This window comes from Salmo salar, chromosome ssa14 (genome assembly GCF_905237065.1).
Source record: "Salmo salar chromosome ssa14, Ssal_v3.1, whole genome shotgun sequence".
Classification (NCBI taxonomy): domain Eukaryota; kingdom Metazoa; phylum Chordata; class Actinopteri; order Salmoniformes; family Salmonidae; genus Salmo; species Salmo salar.
In genome coordinates this window covers 79,981,917-80,006,040 of record NC_059455.1, presented here as the reverse complement: position 1 = coordinate 80,006,040, position 24,124 = coordinate 79,981,917, and the positions used below count along the sequence as shown (strand labels likewise).

The following is a 24,124-nucleotide window of genomic DNA, read 5'->3' as shown; positions in this document are numbered from 1 at the left end:
CAACATTTGGAATAAGTCAAGGGTAAGAATGCTTTCTGAAGGCACTGTAAATATAGTCCAATCTTTAAAAAACATACGCAAACAATTACTCGGACTGCATGCAGACCCCGTAAAGAAAATATAGAGCAGGGTATTTAATATTGATACTCCCTCCTCCTTCCCTACTGGATGACATGACAGCCTATTGTTAAAATGCAAAGCGACCCACGGGAGCTTTATAGATAATCAAAGTGTTCATCAAGGGCAAAGGGCTAATGAAAACTACAATAGGAAAAAACAGGTTGGCAGCCTATATTGGCACAATCCCCACCTCTACACCTCCCTCTCATCCTCCCTCCTTCCTTCCCTCCTTCCCTGTCTGCAGAGGGAGGCAACGTTGTTGGTAATTCAGAGAGGGATGATGGAGGGGCCTCCCAATCAGCAGCAGGATTCCAGGGCCCAATATGGTAGTGTGTTTAATCACATGGATGAGTCTAAAATGGTAAACCAAGTGAATGGTTTGTTGATTAATTTGGTTGGCGGCACGCCATGGCACGCTGGGCGAGGATTTGTTGGGCCCTTTGAAATTAGGTTGTTCATTGGAGTGCTAAGGAGTACGCTTGGGCTATCATCTGGGAAATTCGCCATAATGGCGGAGTCCAGACAAAGCTGATAAGACTGTAAATCTGAGATGGGAGAGAAGTGGAGTAGGGGAAAGGGGGATGGTAAAGGAAATGATTGGCATAGCATTATCTGAGGAGACCAGAATATACAATACATCCGTGTCTGTCAGACTTCTAAGTTATGGAAAGACAGCAGGATTTGTATCTAGCGTAAATAAGCGAATGATATACCACTGAATAAGTTAATTGCCTGGTCGTATTTTGTTGATTTGATCTTTGACTTGACTTTCTACCTATCTGGTAAATTAATGCTACATTGAAAAACATAATACACTTTGGGTCATAAATAAGTGATTTTTCATAATTCCTCTTCTCAATTGGAATAGTTTTGACCTTACTGGCCTGCAGTGTGGGAGGGTAACAGATGACTGTATCATCATCCTCTCCCATAGCACAGATCTATCTCTCTTTTATAGTAGATAATAATATATACCATTTACAGTGCCATGCGAAAGTATTCGGCCCCCTTGAACTTTTAGACCTTTTGCCACATTTCAGGCTTCAAACATAAAGATATAAAACTGTATTTTTTTGTGAAGAATCAACAACAAGCGGGACACAATTATGAAGTGGAACGAAATTTATTGGATATTTCAAACTTTTTTAACAAATAAAAAACTGAAAAATTGGCCGTGCAAAATTATTCAGCCCCTTTACTTTCAGTGCAGCAAACTCTCTCCAGAAGTTCAGTGAGGATCTCTGAATGATCCAGTGTTGACCTAAATGACTGATGATGATAAATAGAATCCACCTGTGTGTAATCAAGTCTCCGTATAAATGCACCTGCTCTGTGATAGTCTCAGAGGTCAGTTTAAAGCGCAGAGAGCATCATGAAGAACAAGGAACACACCAGGCAGGTCCGAGATACTGTTGTGGAGAAGTTTAAAGCCGGATTTGGATACAAAAAGATTTCCCAAGCTTTAAACATCCCAAGGAGCACTGTGCAAGCGATAATATTGAAATGGAAGGAGTATCAGACCACTGCAAATCTACGAAGACCCGGCCGTCCCTCTAAATTTTCAGCTCATACAAGGAGAAGACTGATCAGAGCTGCAGCCAAGAGGCCCATGATCACTCTGGATGAACTGCAGAGATCTACAGCTGAGGTGGGAGACTCTGTCCATAGGACAACAATCAGTCGTATACTGCACAAATCTGGCCTTTATGGAAGAGTGGCAAGAAGAAAGCCATTTCTTAAAGATATCCATAAAAAGTGTCGTTTAAAGTTTGCCACTAGCCACCTGGGAGACGCACCAAACATGTGGAAGAAGGTGCTCTGGTCAGATGAAACCAAAATCGAACTTTTTGGCAACAATGCAAAATGTTATGTTTGGCGTAAAAGCAACACAGCTCATCACCCTGAACACAACATCCCCACTGTCAAACATGGTGGTGGCAGCATCATGGTTTGGGCCTGCTTTTCTTCAGCAGGGGCAAGGAAGATGGTTAAAATTGATGGGAAGATGGATGGAGCCAAATACAGGACCATTCTGGAAGAAAACCTGATGGAGTCTGCAAAAGACCTGAGACTGGGACGGAGATTTATCTTCCAACAAGACAATGATCCAAAACATAAAGAAAAATCTACAATGGAATGGTTCACAAATAAACATATCCAGGTGTTAGAATGGCCAAGTCAAAGTCCAGACCTGAATCCAATCGAGAATCTGTGGAAAGAACTGAAAACTGCTGTTCACAAACGCTCTCCATCCAACCTCACTGAGCTCGAGCTGTTTTGCAAGGAGGAATGGGCAAAAATTTCAGTCTCTCGATGTGCAAAACTGATAGAGACATACCCCAAGCGACTTACAGCTGTAATCGCAGCAAAAGGTGGCGCTACAAAGTATTAACTTAAGGGGGCTGAATAATTTTGCACACCCAATTTTTCCGTTTTTTATTTGTTAAAAAAGTTTGAAATATCCAATAAATTTCGTTCCACTTCATGATTGTGTCCCACTTGTTGTTGATTCTTCACAAAAAATTACAGTTTTATATCTTTATGTTTGAAGCCTGAAATGTGGCAAAAGGTCGAAAAGTTCAAGGGGGCCGAATACTTTCGCAAGGCACTGTAGCAGATACTTTTATCCAAATCAACCTACAGTCATGCATGCATACATTCTACATACAGGTGGTCCCAGGAATCAAACCCACTACCCTAGTGTTGCAAGCTCCATGCACCAGCTACTGCGCTACAGAGGACCATCACAAAGGGATGTTTGGAGATTCAAAAGTGTTGACCCTGGAAAGCCTTCACCTAAAAATAACTAAGTTACCAGACATGTCAGTTTGGCTTCTCTTTGCATTACCAGTGCCAGGGAACTCCAAGAGTCTCTTTTAAAAAGTGTGAGAAGCCTCTGCTGTGTGTTAGTGTGTTTGTGTTAGTGTATCAGTGTGTGTTGTTATATTTGTATTTATTATGGATCTCTGTTAGCTGCTGCCAAGGCAGCTACTCTTCCTGTGGTCCTGCAAAATTAAGGCAGTTATACAATTTTAAAAACATTACAATACATTCATAACAGATTTCATAACACACTGTGTGTACCCTCAGGCCCCTACTCCACTACCACATATCTACAACACAAAATCCATGTGTACGTGTGTGTATAGTGCGTATGTTATCATGTGTTTGTATGCATGTGCCTGCGTCTATGTTTTTGTTGCTTCACAGTCCCTGCTGTTCCGTAAGGTGTACTTTTATCTGTTTTTACAATCTGATTCTACTGCTTGCACCTGATGTGGAATAGAGTTCCATGTAGTCTTGGCTCTATGTAGTACTGTGCGCCTCGCATAGTCTGTTCTGGACTTGGGGACTGTGAAGAGACCTCTGGTGGTATGTCTTGTGGGGTATGCATGGGTGTCTGAGCTGTGTGCTAGTCGTTTAAACAGAAAGCTAGGTTCTTTCAACATGTCAATACCTCTCACAAATACAATTAGTGCTGAAGTCAATCTCTCCTCCACTTTGAGCCAGAAGAGATTGACATGCATATTATTAATGTTTGCTCTCTGTGTACATCCAAGACCTGCTCTGAGCTAATTGCAATTTTCCTAAGTCCCTCTTTGTGGCACCTGACCACACGACTGAACAGTAGTCCAGGAGTGACAAAACTAGAGCCTATAGGACCTGCCTTGTTGATAGTGCTGTTAAGAAGGTAGAGTAGTGCTTTATTATGGACAGACTTATGTTGTATCAACATGTTTTGGTTGGCCATGACAGTTTACAATCCAGGGTTACTACAAGCAGTTTAGTCACCTCAACTTGCTCAATTTCCACATTATTTATTACAAGATTTAGTTGAGGTTTAGGGTTCAGTAAATGATTTGTCCCAAATTTGTCACGCATACTCCCTCTCTGGCCTCTAGGTCATCATGCTACTGATTATCCCGCACACCTGTCACCATCGTCACATGCACCAGCGCCTCATGACACTCGCCTGGACTCCATCACCTACTTGATTATCTTCCCTATATCTGTCACTCCCCATTGTTCTTTCCTCAGGTGTTATTGAGTCTGATTTCATGTCGGTGCGTTGTTTGGTTTGTGTTCATTGTTTATTATATTTATTAAAACACTCACTCCCTGAACTTGCTTCCCGACTCTCAGCGCACTCGTTACAAATACAATGCATTTAGTTTAGAAATATTTAGGACTAACTTAAACCTTGCCACCCATTCTGAAACTAACTGCAGCTCTTCGTTAAGTGTTGCAGTCATTTCAGTTGCTGTAGTAGCTGATGTGTATGGTGTTGAGTCATCCACATACATAGACACACTGGCCTTACTCAAAGCCAGTGGCATGTCGTTCGTAAAGATTGAAAACAGTAGGGCCCTAGATAGCTTCCCTGGGGAATTCCTGATTCCACCTGGATTATGTTGGAGAGGCTTCCATTAAAGAACACCCTCTGTGTTCTGTTAGACAGGTAACTCTTTATCCACAATATAGCAGGGGATGTAAAGTCATAACACATACGTTTTTCCAGCAGCAGACTATGATCGATAATGTCAAAAACCGCACTAAAGTCTAACAACAGCCCCCACAATCTTTTTATCATACATTTCTCTCAGCCAATCATCAGTCATTTGTGTAAGTGCTTGTTGATTGTCCTTCCCTATAAGCGTGCTGAAAGTCTGTTGTCAATTTGTTTACTGTGAAATAGCATTGTATCTGTTCAAACTCAATTTTTTCCAAAACTTTACTAAGGGTTGGCAACAGACTGATTGGTCGGATATTTGAGCCAGTAAAGGGGGCTTTACTATTCTTAGGTAGCATAATGACTTTTGCTTCCCTCCAGGCCTGAGGGCACACACTTTCTTGTAGGCTTAAATGGAATAGATGGAAAATAGTAGTGGCAATATCGTCCGCTATTATCCTCAGTAATTTTCCATTGAAGTTGTCAGACCCCGGGGGCTTGTCATTGTTGGTAGACAACCTCTTCCACACTCAATTTAGATATACTTGTGTGTCAGCGTTTGTTGCTGGCATGTCATGCCTAAATTTGCTAATCTTGCCAATAAAAAAGAAAGTAGCTGGGAATATCCGTCGGTTTTGTAATAAATGAGCCATCTGATTCAATAAATGATAGCTCTGAGTTTGCCTTTTTGGACAAAATATAATTGAAGGTGCTCCAAAGCTTTTTACTAGCATTCCTTATGTCATTTATCTTTCTTTCATAGTGTAGTTTCTTCTTATTTTTTATTTCGTTTTGTCACATGATTTCTCAATTTGCAGTAAGTTTGCTAATCGGTTGTGCAGCCAGACTTATTTGCCAGTCCTTTTGCCTCATCCCTCTCAACGATAAAATGTTTAAATTCCTCATCAATCCACAGGGATTTAAGAGTTTTTACAGTCATTTTCTCAATGGGGGCATGCTTATTAGTAAATCTGGGATAAGCAATTACATTAATGTGTCAAGTGCAACGTCTGATTGCTCCTCATTACACACCACAAACCAACAAATATTCTTTACATCAACAAAATAGAAATCATTACAAAACTTATTGTATGACCTCATACACTATATTAGGCCGAGCCTTTGGAATTTTGGTTTTCTTAAGACTATTAAATTGTGATCACTACAGCCGATGTATCTGGATACTGCATTCAAGCACATTTCTTTAGCATTAGTAAAGATGTGATCAATACATGTTGATGATTTCATTCCTGTGCTGTTTGTAACTACCCTAGTTGGATGACAGATAACCTGAACCAGGTTGCAGGCACTGGTCACAGTTTGAAGCTTTTTCTTGAGTGGGCAGCTTGATGAAAGCCAGTCAATATTTAAATCACCCAGAAAATATACCTCTCTGTTGAAATCACATACATTATCAAGCATTTCACACGTCATCCAGATGCTTAGTGTGTGTTTGTGTTAGTGTATCTGTGTCTGTGTGTTAGTGTGTGTTTGTGTGCTTGTGTTAGTGTATCAGTGTGTGTATCTCAGTAGGTTGCAATACTGACTCTCATTACTGTCTCTTTACCAATGTTAACTTCTGTCTGTGTCTATGTTAACCTCTAGGGGCTAGGGGGCAGTATTTTCACGGCCGGATGAAAAACGTACCCAATTTAAACAGGTTACTACTCTGGCCCAGAAAATAGAATATGCATATTATTAGTAGATTTGAATAGAAAACACTCTGAAGTTTCTAAAACTGTTTGAATGGTGTCTTTGAGTATAACAGAACTCATATGGCAGGCAAAAAACCTGAGAGAAATTGAATCAGGAAGTGGGAGAAATTTGAAATGTAGTTTTTGTTTTGAATCCCTTGAAAAACTACAGTGACATAGGATTTACGTTACACCTCCTAACTCTTCCATTGGCTGTCAACAATCTTTAGGAACTGGTTTCAACCGTCAGCTGTTACCGGGCAGATCATTTTGGCTCAGTCAATCATTGGCCAGTCTGAGGAGAGGTGTCTTATGATGCGCGTGCACGTGACGTCATCGTTTTTATATTTTTCTTCTGGGATGAATAGCTATTTCCCGGTTGTAAAATTATCGCAATTTTACGTTAAAAAATACCCTAAAGGATTGATTGGTAACATCGTTTGACGTGTTTCTACAAACGGTAATGGAACTTTGAACATTTCGTCTATGGATTTGCGTCCACGCCACATGGCATTGTGAAGTGTTCTGGATGGGTCAACAAAACAGACGTATTTGGACATAAATGATGGACTTTGCAGAACAAATGAACATTTCTTGTGGAAGTGGGTGCCCATCCGAGTGCATTCCGCCGAAGGTCAGCAAAGGTAAGTAAATATTTAGAACATATTGTTAGAGATTTGTCGACGCCGTGGTTGTAGGCTAACTGTATAGCTTAGCATTGAAGGCTAAGTTCTGTACTCAGAATATTGAACAATGTGCTTTTTCCGTAACGTTATTTTGAAATCTGACAAAGTGGTTGCATAAAGGAGTAGATTATCTCTAATTCTTTAAATAATTGTTATAAATCTTTTCAACATTTATGAGTTCTTTTGTAAATTAAATGTGCCTATTCACCGGAGTTATGGGTGAAAACATTTTCTGAACGTCACGCACCAATGTAAAATTGAGTTTTTGGATATAAATATAAACTTGATCGAACAAAAATGCATGTATTGTCTAACATGATGTCCTAGGAGTGTCATCTGATGACGATTGTCAAAGGTTAGTGCTTAATTTTAGCTGTATATCTGGTTTTGTGATGGCTATCGTGCTTGGAAAATGGCTTTTTTTTGTTGCTGAGGTGCTATGCTAAAATAATCGAATGTTTTGCTTTCACCGTAAAGCCTTTTTGAAATCGGACAATGTGATTGGATTAACGAGTAGAGTATCTTTAAAATGCCGTATAATACTTGAATTTTAATTTTGAGATTATTTTGTTTTGAATATCGGGCCGTGCTATCTCACTGGTTGTTGTCCAACCAATCCCGTTATCGGGATTGTATCCTCAAGAGGTATTAACCTCTTACATCTAGACGTTCCGCTAGCGGAACACCTGCTCCAATATCCAATGATGGGCGTGGCGCGAAATACAAACTCCTCTAAAATCCGAAAAATTCCATTTTTCAAACATATGACTATTTTACAGCATTTTAAAGACAAGACTCTCGTTAATCTAACCACACTGTCCGATTTCAAAAAGGCTTTACAGCGAAAGCAAAACATTAGATTATGTCAGCAGAGTACCCAGCCAGAAATAATCAGACACCCATTTTTCAAGCTAGCATATAATGTCACAAAAAACAAAACCACAGCTAAATGCAGCACTAACCTTTGATGATCTTCATCAGATGACAACCCTAGGACATTATGTTATACAATGCATGCATGTTTTGTTCAATCAAGTTCATATTTATATAAAAAAACAGCTGTTTTACATTAGCATGTGACGTTCAGAACTAGCATACCCCCCGCAAACATCCGGTGAATTTACTAAATTACTCACGATAAACGTTCACAAAAAACATAACAATTATTTTAAGAATTATAGATACAGAACTCCTCTATGCACTCGATATGTCCGATTTTAAAATAGCTTTTCGATGAAAGCACATTTTGCAATATTCTCAGTAGATAGCCCAGCCATCACGGCTAGCCATTTAGCCCTGACCAAAACTCCGATTTACTATTACAAAAGTTTGATTACCTTTGTTGTCTTCATCAGAATGCACTCCCAGGACTGCTACTTCAATAACAAATGTTGGTTTGGTCCAAAATAATCCATTGTTATATCCAAATAGCGGCGTTTTGTTCATGCGTTCAAGACACTATCCGGAGTGTAAATAAGGGTCACGAGCATGGCGCAATTCGTGACAAAAGATTTCTAAATATTCCATTACCGTACTTCGAAGCATGTCAACCGCTGTTTAAAATAAATTTTTATGCCATTTTTCTCGTAAAAAAGCGATAATATTCCGACCGGGAATCTGCGTTTAGGTAAACAGACGAAAGAAAACAAAGCATTCTGTCGACGCGGGCACGAGCCTGAGTCTCACAGTACTGTAACCAGCCACTACCCAAACGCGCTACTTTTTTTCAACCAGAGCCTGCAAAGCCACGATTCAGCTTTTTGCCGCCTTCTGAGAGCCCATGGGAGCCGTAGGAAGTGTCACGTAACAGCAGAGATCCTCTGTAATGGATAGAGATAATCAAGAAGGGCAAGAAATTGTCAGACAGGCCACTTCCTGCATGGAATCTTCTCAGGTTTTGGCCTGCCAAATGAGTTCTGTTATACTCACAGACACCATTCAAACAGTTTTAGAAACTTTGGAGTGTTTTCTATCCAAAGCTAATAATTATATGCATATTCTAGTTTCTGGGCAGGAGTAATAATCAGATTAAATCGGGTACGTTTTTTATCCGGCTGTGAAAATACTGCCCCCTAGCCATAACAGGTTAACAAGGTCTGTGTGTAGATTAGTTTGTGGGGAATACAAGGGCGAAGCTTGTAGAATAAACAGTAATAACCCTAGCAGGCCATAAGTCAGGGGCTGGTGTCTAGCCTGCTGTGTAGGTCCCTGAAACCTGAAATGGGAAGATAATTAACTTCCTTTCCTAGAACACAAGCAAAACACTGGGGTGCCAATCAATAGTTAGGAGTCACACCAGGGCGAGAGAGGAGAGAGAGGTCCAAGGTTTCATTTAGCTTGTGGTACGATGCGATCCCTCGTGTGCAAGTCCATGCCCCACTTCTCAGGTTGGTTCAATGGTTTTAAAGGTCACCTGCAGCTCTAAGCCTTGAGCGAGAACAATTGCTGTAGGGTATGGTCCGATAGTTCCACTTCATTTCTGAAAGCCAGGGAAGGACCTTCCTCCGCTTTATTTCAAGATAGAGAAGACTAAGGCTGAGATTCAATCTCGATCCACCTTATAGCACAATTTACATTTTAAGGTAATTTCCGATTGAGCCAAAATCATTTTCAAATGGCCCTCTTGTGAAGTAGGAACTAGCGTCAAACACCCACCATCCTGAATCTCGTCACATATGCAACATTTACCGTGAATGCAGTCTACGCGAATGCAGAATCATTGCCTTTGAAAGGTGCAAAGCTGAAAAGGGGTGATCTGAATGAATCACTATGTTTACGCATTACTATATAGCTAGTAAAATAAGTAATTATATGTATATAGTTACATACACAGCTCTGGAAAAAATATAGAGACCACTGCAAAATTATCAGTTTCTCTGGTTTTACTATTTATAGGTATGTGTTTGGGTAAAATGAACATTTTCGTTTAATTCTATAAACTACTGACAACATTTCTCCCAAATTCCAAATAAAAATATTGTAATTCAGAGCATTTATTTGCATAAAATGACAACTGGTCAAAATAACAAAAAAGATGCAGTGTTGTCAGACCTCGAATAATGCAAAGAAAATAAGTTCATATTCATTTTTAAACAACACAATACTACTTTTTTAACTTAGGAAGAGTTCAGAAATCAATATTTGGTGAAATAACCCTGATTATCAATCACAGCTTTCATACATTTTGGCATGCTCTCCACCAGTTTTTCACATTGATGTTGGGTGACTTTATGCCACTCCTGGTGCATAAATTCAAGCAGCTCGGCTTTGTTTGATGGCTTGTAACCATCTATCCTCCTCTTGATCACATTCCAGAGGTTTGCAATGGGGTTCAGGTCTGGAGATTGGGCTGGCCATGACAGGGTCTTGATCTGGTGATCCTCCATCCACACCTTGATTGACCTGTCTGTGTGGCATGAAGCCTTGTCCTGCTGGAAAAAACAATCCTCAGAGTTGGGGGACATTGTCAGAGCAGAAGAAAGCAAGTTTTCTTCCCGGACAACCTTGTATGTGGCTTGATTCATGCGTCCTTCACAAAGACAAATTTGCCCGATTCCAGATCATCACCGATCCTCCACCAAATTTCACAGTGGGTGTGAGACACGGTGATGATCTGGGCGTGCCTCAGCAAGGCTGGAATCGGGCAGATTTGTCTTTGTGAAGGACGCATGAATCAAGCCACATACAAGTTGTCCGGGAAGAAAACTTGCTTCCTTCTGCTCTGACAATGTTCCCCTATCCTCAGGATTGGTTTTTCCAGCAGGACAATGCTTGGATGAGTTATACAATAGTTAGAATTTTCACACAGGAGTGGCATTTTCTGCAAATAAATGCTCTAAATGACAATATTTTTATTTGGAATTTGGGAGAAATGTTGTCAGTAGTTTATAGAATAAAACAAAATTGTTCATTTTATCCAAACACATACAAGTAAAACCAGAGAAACTGATCATTTTGCAGTGGTCTCTTAATTCATTCCAGAGCCGTAAAACAAGGTATGGTCATGAAAATCACTGAATAAAAACTAAGAGATTGCAGAACATGTTTTGTTATTACTTTATTAATTATTATTATTATTATCATTATTATTCAAGTTTAGATGTAACAGACATCTTTGCCATCTTTGTTGAATTTTTTGCATGTAAAACCTACAACACAAAAACGTAAAGGTGGTAGCAGAAAAAAATAAAATAAAGAAACAAATAATCTAAACCCATCTTCTATGCAATAAAGTGTAAAAACAAGAAACAACATTCTAAAAATTATGGTTAAAACATTTACAAAAACATTTTCCTTTTTTGCCATGTCCGTGTCCACACTGGCTTACTGGCATCTTCTTGGCACAGATAATCCTTTCTGTCCATGGTGTTTCTTCGTCTTGTCCTCCTTATAGGCATGTTCACTCCTGCTAATTATTTTTGCAGTACCTGTGTATAGCATGCTAATAACAAATTTAACAGTGTCCTCTTTCTTCCTTGGCAATAAAACAGAATAACTGAAGTGCAAGCGTTAACATATTTCAAATTAAAACTTCGCAAATTGAACACAAAAAGAAAAATAGTTCCTTATGTTATACGGTATCATATGATAAATGCACCTGTGAATTTTATTACGAATATTACAGTTTTTTGTTTTCCGAGAGGCATTTGCAGTAAAGCAGCATTGTAAGGCTATGTTGAGTTCATCGCTACTTCACACAAATCCTTGTTTGTGAATCCCAGGCAGACTCTCGTTTCGTTCCCCGCTGCTTATGTATAAATAAGTATGTGTATCTAAGGATGGACAGTTTAGATTGAACTCATGCTAGATGCAGCAGCAGCAATGGGTGGACGTACACAGTACGCACACACAAGAGAGAGAGAGGACAGAGAGAGAAACAGTTTTTTGGGGGAGTGTTTAAAGGCTAAATACGTTGTCTACAAGCAAAATACAAACAAGCTACATAGAGGGGTAATGTTGCTGTGTGATAACTGTGTGGAAGTAGTATTTGTTTTGTCTCTCAAATGGTATTAATCCATCTACATCCTGTCAATTACTTGGATGAGTTATACAACAGCTGATTTGATGGGAAAAGCATTCAACATGGTTGATATTCAATGACTTATTTCCGTCAAAAGGCACCTGTTTCACCTGTCTATGGAACAAGTAGAAATTCATGCTATGTTCAAATTAAGTCCTTAAAAATAAGACTTACTAAAAACCAAATATTAGAGTATTATATCAATTTCAATTTAATAGAGATACAAAAAATGGGCCTTGTGTACGATATAGTCAGTTGAAATACCTGGACAGGAAAACCCATGATGCCCAAAGCTATAATGCTCACAGAACATGATTTATGACCAAGCTACATCAGCTTCTCTTAAAAAAAATACATACAGGATGAACAAAGTCCAATACAGAGCATTTGTTGACTATAAAGCATTACAATGTGTATGAGGAGCATACAAAGAAAGAAAGACATGGAATGGATAGTGCCTCTCTGTGGCATTCAAACAAACAGAAAAAATACTTTGACTCCATTTCATCTCCCATTCAACCTTCTGACAAAAGGCCTCTGTTTTTTTTACGTGATCTATCGTCCTGTCCTCATGAGAGAAAAATACTAAGAATTGCAGGCATTTTGCTTCATTACCTTGTTTGCTACATTTGCAAATGTAAACAGTTTTGCAGAGCCAAGCTCGTGGCCCTTTACTCAAATGGAAAGTCAATGTTGCATATCAACATACCAGGTAGAAAATACTTTGTACAATATATCAGGCACTGATATTATGCATTTTTCATATTAACAACATAGAAAAAAATATGTATTTTTTTATTTTATTTCCTTCCCAAATGTCTTTAGTGATATAAGGTTTGCATCCTAGCAACTTAAAATGTCTAGAGGAAATTCTGTGACAATAGTCTTCCCAAAAAAAACTAACAAAAAACAAGCTGTAGCCATAACTAAAATACATTAAAACATAAGACACTTAGATGGATGTTAAGTAGAGACCAATGCGACTGAAACCACTGCAGGCTATGTTTCTAAATCAGCCACGTGCGTTCCCTGAGGACGTTTATTTGAGGACAATCCAATCATTAGTCATCGCTCTGCCCATCCATCGGGGATGAGATTATGACAGACGACTGACATTTCCCATTTCCTCACTTTACATATCAATTCACACATCCTCATTCTGTACGGAACATTGAATCAACCAGGTAAGAGAACATTGATGAGTAGCACAACCAACCCACTGAATAATAAACCAATCCCCAAAACATGTAGATGTACCTTGTTGTTTACTGAACTGCCTTGTCAAAGTAACACTTCTGAAGAAAAAAATTAACAGTAGCAAAAAAAAACGAAAAACACTAAAATAAGCGGCTACTTGTGGTACCATTTTCTTCAAAAATGTTTTCCTTTACAAAAAAAGAAAATAGCAAATCACTTTTTCTGTATTAAGTCCAATATAAATGTTTAAACGATATTAGTTCCCTACACTGGCTGCGGAGGCACAGAAGCTATCATGGCACATTTAGCAAAAAGTCTCATTCAATCATTACAGTACGTTGTTTTTGTCCGTAGAGTTCTTTTTCATACTGCTATGCTTGTGCTAGAATTCCAAGTCTGTGGGTCGCACCAAAATCACACAGAGTCCATTGGAGCATCGGCCTTAGTCTCAGCTTCGGCGGTGGGCCGGTGAAGCCCTCGTTGTATGTGTGTGGTGAAGTCATACTTGTCTGCGCAGGAGTGCAGGCAGATGCTGCACTGGAAGGGCCCTCCGTCGGCATGGCAGCTCATGTGTAGGGCGTACATCACCTCATCCAGGAAGACGATGCCACAGTGGATGCACTTGCTGGTCAGCTCGTCCTGCGTGCTCTGGTCCACCCTCTCCGGCTTAGCTGCAACGGCTGGGGGAGGAGGAGCTGGCTGGGGCGATGGCCCCTCTTCTACTTCCTCCTTCTCCTCTCCTCTCTCCTGCTGCTCTCTCTCTTTCTCTTTCTCCTTCTCTACCGGGGGGACAGTGGGCAAGGCCCGTGTGTCGGCGCTGCTAATCCTCTCCTTGGCAGCGGCGGTGGAGCCGTTGGCGGTGGGGGCCGGTTTGGAATGTTTGATGGCCAGGTCGAGAGGGATGTCACTCTCGGGGCCGGCGGGGGGTGGGGAAGGGAAGTGTGAGGGCAGGCTGAAGGTGGGGTAAGGCACAAAGCTTTGGCAAGGGTTGGGCAGACCAGGCATGTGGCCTAGGTAGTGTGGGTTGCCCGGCACAGACATCTTATACTTAGTCCAGAAGCGCAGCCAGTCGGCCTCGCTCTGCAGGTCATTGTGGATAAAGGGCAGGCTGAAGAACGGGTACTGGTACTTCTCAATGGGGCTGCCTGGCGGCGAGTAGCTAGCCTGTTTGGAAGGGCGCATGTACTTCTCGATGGGGCTACCCCTCTCGGAGGCTGAGCCGCCTTTCCCCTCCGAGCCCATGTGATGGACCCCGGCTGGGCCCAGCCCGTTCCCCTCCGCTCCTCCCTCTGCAGGGTTCTTGTTGTGTATGTGCAAAGGAGGCATACGCTTGTGGATTTCTAGGGTCTGGCTGACCAGGAAGGCATGGGTGGAGCGAGGGCTGGGGTGGCCCTTAGCCCCAGAAGAGCCGTAGGCCTCGTACTTGCCCAGGGCGTTCGGGGGCTCCCCTCCGCGAGGGACGGGCCCTCCATCTGAGCCTGGCCCATCCTCTCCTGGCCGACGCTCCAGGGGACTGCCATTAAGGCGCTCCTCGCTGTTGACCCGCTGCTGCTTGGAGCCCACAGGTTCGGAGGGCAGAGGGTCGGGGTTGAGGCGCTTCCGCGTGCGCCGGCGGATGATCTGCTCGCCGTTGTTCTGCTTGATGATGTTCAGCGGCCGGGGAGTCTAGTGAGAGACAGATATACATTTGATTTATTTATGTAGTGAGCCAAACATAAAAAATGTAGCTAAAGATGTCCCTAAATAAAAAAAGCGATCACCTAAGCAATTTGATAGTTGGTGTAATTACACAACATATTACGCCACTAAAATGATCCCAGAATGACTGCAATATAAAAAGCATCGGGACTCTGCGAGTTAGGCTCTAGTCAGTGTAGCTCAATGCTGATAGTGACAGCTCCTTTTTCCTCCACTGCTCCCCCTCTAACCCACATCCTCCCTCCGTAACCCCCCTGCACCCTCTGCTCCCCAGCCGTCACCCAGTCACAGCTGGGCAGACAGGAGACACGAGCGCCTGACCTCCATCTAGCGCTGGCACACACAGGCCTTGCCCCAGGGCAGCTCACATTGCTTATTAGAGCCCAATAAGGGGATAAGACCTACTGTAAATACTGCAGGAGTGTTGGTGTATTGCAGATGGCATGCAACCTTTTAAATGGGAACACATTTACCGCAAGATCCACAAAATAATGGATGTAGCCTACAGTATTCTCTCATTAACTGGCCAATTCATTTTTGTAGCCACCAGGCAAATAGTAATCATTAAATTCAGTGATTACAATTGCAATATATTTTTTCGAGTGTCAAGCTTAAGGCCATAATTTATTCATAATTTCTGTGTTTGCGTGTGATATGACATGCCTCAAGCATTGACTTGAAAATACAGAGACATCTAATATAATCCGGGAAATCGAAGCAAGAATTCTGTCAGTCTACCTTAAGGACACGTTTGAAACGGAGGAGCAAAATGAACGCTTTTGCCCTCATTTATCACCTGGGCCTTTCCTTTCTTTCCTGTTCTATTCCTTTCTTTTTTCCTCTCCTTCATGTCATTCTGCCACAGGTAGAGTCTGGCATTCACAGCCAATTCCTGCCGGTGACACTTAACACGGCAATACCGACGGACACGTTTTTATACAAACGTTTCACCCGCTTTCCATTGAAATTTCCCAGAAATAACTGGGAGCCCAAACTAATAGGTGCAAGGACAGAGAGAGAGAAAAAAACGTTAAACAGAGGAATGGCCATTTTTATTCCATTGATTTGCTCCCTACACATACTGTATGTGCATATGGCCAGTGAAGAAATGGCCAGAAGAGAATCTGAATAAAAGGGATCAGATTGGCCCTATTGCAGACTGACTTATAGGTGTGAAAAGTCCCTGAGGAATCAATTCCACACTGTACTGCTGCCTACCTCCTTATCTTTGTGATAGAGAATCCGTTGACATGTTCCCGGGGTACGGAAACCAATCAAAAAAAAAGGGGGGGAGACATGAAAAAAGAGGAAAGAAAGGTTTGATGGCTCAGGTTGATAGGAAGAAGGGAAATTATCTTTTTTCCTTTAAGGCTAGAACACTCTTAGAAAAAAGGTGCTATCTAGAACCTTTAATGATTATTCGGCTGTCCCGATAGGAGAACCCTTTGAAGAACCCCTTTTGGTTCAAGGTAGAACCTTTTTGGGTTCCATGAAGAATCCTTTCCACAGAAGGTTCTACATGGAAACCAAAAGGGTTCTATCTGAAACCAAAAAGTTTTCTTCCAGGAACCAAAAAGGGTTCTCCAATGGGGACAGCCAAAGAACCCTTTTGGAACCCTTTTTTCTAAGAGCGTACAGATGTAGGATCTTCATTTGATCAATATTTTGTTGGTGATCATTTTGTGCATAAGGCGAATGCGGTGCGACTCGAGTTTCGCCATCAGGTGGAAGACGGTGGCCCCTCTCTTTGGTTAGTCTCACCGGAGGAAAGGAAGGAGAGAGCAGGGGCCATGAGTAGCGGAACCTCTGCTGTTCTCTCCATCCTTCCACTGAGACTAACTCCATGTTCAAGACAACTGGGAACTCGGAAAAATACAAGATCCGACTGGGAAAAATCATTTAAAACGGTCATCCAATTCGGAATTATTTGAAAATTATTTAAATTTATGCTCAGCTGTGCCTCGCAAGTGCTACACCAACTGATCAAAGCTTGAGTTTGAAATATAATATGGTCTGAGAAGAACAATATTGGCAGCCCAGGCATATAGCCAATATGCTGTGATAATGTATTAGGCCTACTGCACAAACCTCATTCCTATAGAACTGGTTTTATTAGGTTACATTTTTTAAGTCATGTTTAAAAAAAAATCTGAGCGGTAGATCTCGGCTTGCTTTTTGACTGCGAAAGTGATCTTGACTCAGAAAAGTTTGGTGACCTTTCACCCAACACTCTGGCTCTGGCTCCATGAAAGGAGAAGGAAAATATTATTTTCCAGGAACAGTTGTATCAGTCATACACATCTTCCATTGCTCTATTACAACACTTAATTCCCTACGGTGAATGAAAGCAGTGGAAGTTTTCCCCCTCCTCCCTCTCGCTGTCTCACTCTCTCTCTTTGTATCGCTCTCTCTCTCTTTCTCTCTCTCAGCCAGATGTCAAGGCTGTCTGTCTCGAGCAGCAGGAGCGGAGAAGCAGAGGATGATTCAGACCAGAAGAAAGAGTGCCCTCTACTGACTGGAACATTCTGAAACCATGTAGCCATGGAGGCTCCTTCCTCATGTGTCCTCCCTTCTCTCTCACTCTCTATCTGTCTCTCTCACTCCATTGCTCTCTCTCTCTCTCTGCTTTCTTTTTATCTTGTTTTCTCTTTCTCATTCTCTATGTCTCTCTCTCTCTCTTTATCTGTCACTTTCTGTCTCTCTCTCTTCATCTCTCTCGCTGTATCTCTCTCTTTTCTCTCTCTTTCTCTGTCTCTTTCTGTCTCTCTCTTTATCTCTCTCTCTCTTTATCACTCTCTCTGTCTCTTTCTCTCCCTCTTTCCCTCCTAAAAAGTTACAGACACACAAATATCATACCCCCAAGACATGCTAAGCTCTCACCATTACAATAACAGGGGAAGTTAGCATTCTTTGGGCTACTTTAATACACATTTAAGTGAATTTGTCCCAATATTAAGTGAATTTGTCCCCCCTAAAATGGAGGGACAGAAAGTGCTGTAATTTCTAAACGGTCCACCCGATATGATTGAAAATACCCTCAAATTAAAGCTGATTGTCTGCAGTTTAACCTCATTGTCATTGTATCATTTCAAATCCAAAGTGCTGGAGTACAGAGTCAAATCAACAAAAAATGTGTCACTGTCCCAATACTTTTGGAGTTCGCTGTATGCTAAGGGAATTTTCTGCAGACAGATCCAAGCTTAACAAAAGGTAGGGCCATGTTTAGTCAACAGTATAGACAACAGATTGACAATACAAGGCCACAGACACAGCAAGGTGGATGGAAGACACAGACAGAAGAAAGGTCATCTTCATTCTCCCACCATCTTTACCTTATGTTTCTTTCTGCAATAGTTACCCATAATTACCTCTCTTACAGGATGTGCTGTTTCCATCCATCTAAGCAACTGTTCAACTCCAATACTTATTCATGCATGCATCTATTTCCTTACTGTTGCTGTGTCTGTCTAGACTGTCAGTTGTCTCCTGCTGTTTTGTGTCACCAGAACGTATGTGTAATTCATTAGAAACAAGAACACTTTCATCTCACACTGTGCTCATCTACTACAGACAAAGGCCTACACAATACAAAAGTGTTGGCATTTCCAGACAGTACTGTACAAATGGATAAGCTTCAATAAGCTAGCTACCTTTCTCTATGCTGCCTCGCTCTTCAACAAGCTACTGCTTTCATCATAGTCTGTGTCCCAAATGGCATGCTATTTCCTATATAGTGCACTACTTTTGACCAGGGCTTTGGTCAAAAGAAGTACACTATGTAGGTTATAGGGTGCCTTTTGGTGCGCCACCTCTCTCTGTCACCAGCAGCAGAAGTTTTCAAAACGTCTCAGGAGACCGTTTCGAGTACACCATTCATTGGTTTCTGTCAGTGTGACCAATGCTGGAGTGAACTTTGGCAACTGTAAAAAGAGACAGACTCTTCAGACAGAACAAAGTAATGCTGCCACTTCGATACGTTTTTACACCCCGGCATTTGACGCACACACACACACAGGACATACGCTCCCCGCCGCCCGTCAAGTCCTATTATTAGAAGATAAAACCAGAGAGACATTTATTGTTGCAATGTGCAATGGCATAAGGAGTCCAGAACTCCATTACGGCCCACTACAGCACCGGTTTATGAGGTGCTATTATGGAATTATTTCTGTACAGCGTATAAAACTTTTATTCAAATGTATAAAAATACTACTGCCATTGGCCGGGGCGATGAACACGCCTGCAGATGAAAACGTCTTCATCACTGATTAATTGCAGCCACCAAAGGACCTCTTAAAAGACAAGCGATGGTGATGTTCTGTTAAACGAGGCCCTCGCTACACTGCTGCAACATCCAGGTGGTTTCCGGTGAGGACTGAACGAACAAGCGCACATGTGGCTATCATGAATCAGTCCCCACTGGGAGGGTGGGAGGAATGCTCGCCATTGCCAAGAACAAACAAACAATCTCAGGAAAACAGACAATCCAGACTCGGAGTGTTGAGCGAACGGATGGGGAACCCGGCGGACTTGGAATCCCCTCCTCTCCATATCATTTATTAGCAGCTAGTGGAGCAGGAAGAGTTACGTATACAACCCTACCTGATGGTCCACTGAAGTCTACTTCCTCACTAACAACTAGCAAGGAGCGCTAACAACTAACACATAAACAGGCCCAAACAACAGGCCAGTTCCTCCACTGTAGAGTCTACCTCCTCTCTAACAACTAGCAAGGAGCGCTAACAACTAACACATAAACAAGCCCAAACAACAGGCCAGTTCCTCCACTGTAGAGTCTACCTCCTCTCTAACAACTAGCAAGGAGCGCTAACAACTAACACATAAACAAGCCCAAACAACAGGCCAGTTCCTCCACTGTAGAGTCTACCTCCTCTCTAACAACTAGCAAGGAGCGCTAACAACTAACACATAAACAAGCCCAAACAACAGTCCAGTTGCCGCATGCAGGTCCAGAGGCACACAGAGACGAAAGTAACAGATTATGAGTATCACTACGTCCCCAATGGCCCCCTATTCCCTACATAGTGCACTACTACCCATAGGGCTCTGGTCAAAGGTAGTGCACTATATAGGGAATAGGGTGCCATTGGGGATATAATGGAGTCAACCACAGTCATTTTCATCATGTCTGAAGGTGGATCACTATAACACCAACTTAACAGTGCATCATAAGAGAAAAAGAGGACGAAGATACAAACTTCCACTAGTGCAGAAACATAATTGTATGGATTTCTATATAATAACAACTAATATCAGACGTTTTTCAATGTATGCTTTAAGTTTAAGCATGCACTACAATATAAATGATATATGATACCCAAAGAAACACTGTCTTTCATAACACAAAAACCCAGCTGAGTCAAGCTACCTACAGGGAGTCATCAGTTCAAGTTTCAGTTTTAAGTTTTACTAGTCGTATGTATGGGAATAAGCATGGTATACATTGTCCAACTAAATACTTACTCACAGGTTCCTTCACGACAATGCAAGAACAATAAGAAATAATAAAATATACAAATACGAACATAAAGTAAATGGCTCAGTAGAATAGAATAAACATTTTAGTAGAATATAATAAACATTTTAGTTAGGTTCTTTCTAACCTAACAAGAGTCATGGGAGTGTGTGATCTTAGGAAAAGCTCCCTCTCTCTCAACCCATTCCTCTCTCTCTCTCTCTTTTCCTCTCTGTCTTTCCCTCTCTCTCTTTCCCTCACCTCTCTCCTTCCGTCTCATTCTCTCTCTGTCTCTCTCTTTCTCTGACTGTGGTAGGCCTGGTCTGCTGGACTGGAGCTGGTTTAGACCACCAGGTGGCCTGGCCAGTGAAAGGACCTCTTGTAGCAAGGCTCTCTGGAGCCTGGCTCTCTCTTTCGCTCCCTCTCTGGCCCAGTCGACCACACCGACTCAGGGAGCCTCCTGTGTAGATCCCCCCCCCACCACCCAGGCAGCCGGCCCAGTCTCCTTCAGGCGTGCAACACGGCCTAGAATACGCACTATACACTGGACTGGCGGACTCTAACCCAGTCGTAACCGAATTACCAAGATTAAACATAAAAATGTTAACGTTGAGTGACGTGCGGAGACAAAGGCCTCCTTGTTTCCGAGGGGTAATTCCTCACATGATGTCACATTTGCCTACCCATATGTTTGCCCAGACACTATTTCATTTCAAAGAGCATTGAGAAGTACGTCTTGGAAGGTTCCAGCCCCGGCCGTGGTGGTTTACTCGCCAGAGAGAAAAAAAATATACAGTTTGTGTATTCAAAACCAACATTTCATTCTGAAAGAGGTATAGGGCCTGTGAACTAAATCCAGTTGTAAAATCCTCAATGATTGAGAACATTGACCTATTTCAGGATAACATGTTGAAGTCTGTTACACAATGGCAATCTCCCCATATCTACAGAATTATAATGATAACATTCCCATTCGGGATGTGCATCTTTCCCTTTCAAGACAATTAGATACCTATCTAGATACATGGGCTCTGATACGATACAGGAACGATACTTTTAGTTTGAAATAATTCTGTGCGATTCGGTATGATTAGAGAATGAATCGATGCGATTTGGTTCGATGCGATTCGATGCACTAACATTTGTTGCTTAAACACTAATTTTCCATTCTAAAATAAAATCTGCTGCTGATGGAGCTTATGAGCCGTGTGTGTGTGTGTGTGTGTGTGTGTGTGTGTGTGTGTGTGTGTGTGTGTGTGTGTGAATGATGTATGTCTATAGTGTATGTCAGGGATCATCAACTAGATTCTGCTGCGGGCCGATTTTTGGGTGAGCAGATGTTCAGGGGGCTGGAACATAATTACAAATCATTTGTAGACTGCAAATTGACCGCAAGAAGCCCAGACAGATATAATATTTGACTGAAACAGAATCATTTCAAACCTTGTCACATATATCTCTCTATTATGCGAGGGAATACTCTGGAACAGATTTGCAAAATTTTTATCAGTTGGAGCTGATTTGCTGGTGTGTTTAGTCTTTTATGTCCAACAAAAAAAAAAGATAATAATAATTGTGGGGGCAAATAAATTCACCTGTGGGGCAAAGTTGTGAACCCTGGTGTATGTACTGTGTCTGTAGGCACCTGATCAGAGCCATAAGGGAGACTAGGCATCTACTATCCCACCACTATCCCACCACTATCTGATAAGGGGGAGCAATGTAGCCTATGTTTTTTTGTCCCCCAACTTTGGTTCTGAAATCACCTTCACCCAGTAATTGTTTTTTGCAGATTAAGCTTTTACTGCAGTGGGCTAAATCAGAGTAACACAGAGTGTTTCTTGGTAGTCTTAAACACATCTACTTTGAAACAAAAGTATACACCTTTATTTATTTTTATTTAACTAGGCACCTTACTGTACCATGTCAGATATACACTGAGTGTACAAAACATTAGGAACACCTTTCTTATTTTGAGTTTCACTCTCCATTTTGCCCTCAGATCAGCCTCAATTCGTTGGGGCATGGACTCTGAGCAAGGCAGTTAACCCACTGTGCCCCGGGCGCCGAAGACGTGGATGTCGATTATGGCAGCCCCCCGTACCTCTCTGATTCAGAGGGGTTGGGTTAAATGCGGAAGACACATTTCAGTTGAATGCATTCAGTTGTACAACTGACTAGGTATCCCCCTTTCCCTTTCCTTTCTACAAGGTGTCGAAAGCGTTCCACAGGGATGCTGGTCCATGTTGACTCCAATGCTTCCCACAGTTGTGTCAAGTTTGCTTGATGTCCTTTGGGTGGTGGGCCATTCTTGATACACATGGGAAAATGTTGAGCGTGAAAAATCCAGCAGCATTGCAGTTCTTGACACACTCAAACCGGTGCGCCTGTCACCTACTACCATAGCCCTTTCAAATCTTTTGTCTTGCCCATTCACCCTCTGAATGGCACGCATACACAATCCATGTCTCAATTGTCTGAAGGCTTAAAAATCATTTTTAACCTGTCTCCTCCACTTCATCTACACTGATTGAAGTGGATTTAACAAGTGATATCAATAAGGGATCATAGCTTTCACCTGGATTCACCTGGTCAGTCTATGTCATGGAAAGAGCAGGTGTTCCTAATATTTTTTTCCACACTCCGTGTAGAGTTGAAATGTATTACATTTTGAGTTTTTAGCCCAATATTACACTTTTTTATACATCACAGAAGACTGAAATATAATAAAACCGTTTGACATAGAAACACCAGATTTTTTAATATATATTTTTACAATGTTTATTAATTATGAAATTATAGAAACTATGAAAAACTTTCCACCCATGAGGCCACTAGAGGGCGATTTGGTCATTTGAGCTAATAATGTATCAATATTTATCGATTACAAATTAGCTATGACATAGCCAATGAATATACAGCACATCTTTGGATTTCACCCCATCTCAAAATCTAATGGTTTTGACCGTTTGGATGTTTTTAGTGAGCTTCTTTTCTACTCCTCTTTGGCCTTGCAGTGCGCCTCGCAAAGTTATTGCTGTCCTCCTCGTTATGAAATGATCAACTTTACCCTGTATATCTAACGATGACCATATACACTGATTGTTTAAAGAAAAACTACCAAAACTATTGGTGAACTATCAGCATGGGCAAAGTATGAACGTAAACAATCTAAATGAAATCTATTGTAAGCCCCGTTTAGCAGGCATAGCCAGAGTTGTGTCTTCAGTAGCTTACTTTAATTCTGGTAAAACACAATTTTCAACAGTAGATAACAATAACCTAGCCAACTACATAGATTGTCACTTAACTGATGAAGCCTAATATCACACAAGCAATTTAAGCATTTGAATGCTGAAGGTGCAGATGCGCAAGATTACGGCTACTTCGCGGTGGTCAGCGTGCGAATCTGGGCACAGTGCGCAGATAGACTAGGCTACCGATATTCCCAAAATGACTTTTAGATCAATGACTGTCAAGACAGTTACAGGCTGAAGGAGAGGACGCATCAGTTTTCGGAAGGTAGAAAGAAAGAAATTTTATGCAAAACAATTTAGTGAACTGGCAATTTGCAATGTTTGAATTTATTTTCTGACCGATGCATGCTACATTTAGATTGGTTTGGGGTCTGTGGATCGATGCAGTCATATCTTCAAAATTTGAATTGGGGACCATGCATATCGGTGAATCGTTACATCCATAATTCCCATCATGTTTATTTTTCTGCATCTGTGTGACACCACAAAGTGAGGTCACAGCCTTTGACTGAGAGAATGTGTGTGA

The 24,124-nt window shown here is 41.5% G+C and overlaps 1 protein-coding gene and 1 long non-coding RNA gene across 4 annotated transcripts in view; one reads left to right on the top strand and one right to left on the bottom strand.

Annotated features, from left to right (window-relative positions):
* The window catches only part of LOC123726816 (uncharacterized), a 72,563-nt gene extending 55,013 nt beyond the window's left edge, over positions 1-17,550 (top strand). The window contains exon 3 of the long non-coding RNA XR_006758969.1: positions 17,295-17,550. This is a non-coding gene — a long non-coding RNA (uncharacterized lncRNA). The remainder of the gene's footprint in view (positions 1-17,294) is intronic.
* LOC106570399 (zinc finger transcription factor Trps1) overlaps positions 10,993-24,124 on the bottom strand; it is a 174,383-nt gene continuing 161,251 nt past the window's right edge. For all 3 annotated transcript variants that reach the window (XM_014142659.2, XM_014142661.2, XM_014142662.2), the window contains exon 7: positions 10,993-14,832. In XM_014142659.2, the coding sequence (XP_013998134.1) occupies positions 13,582-14,832 (1,251 nt within the window). In that variant the 3' untranslated portion in view covers positions 10,993-13,581. The remainder of the gene's footprint in view (positions 14,833-24,124) is intronic.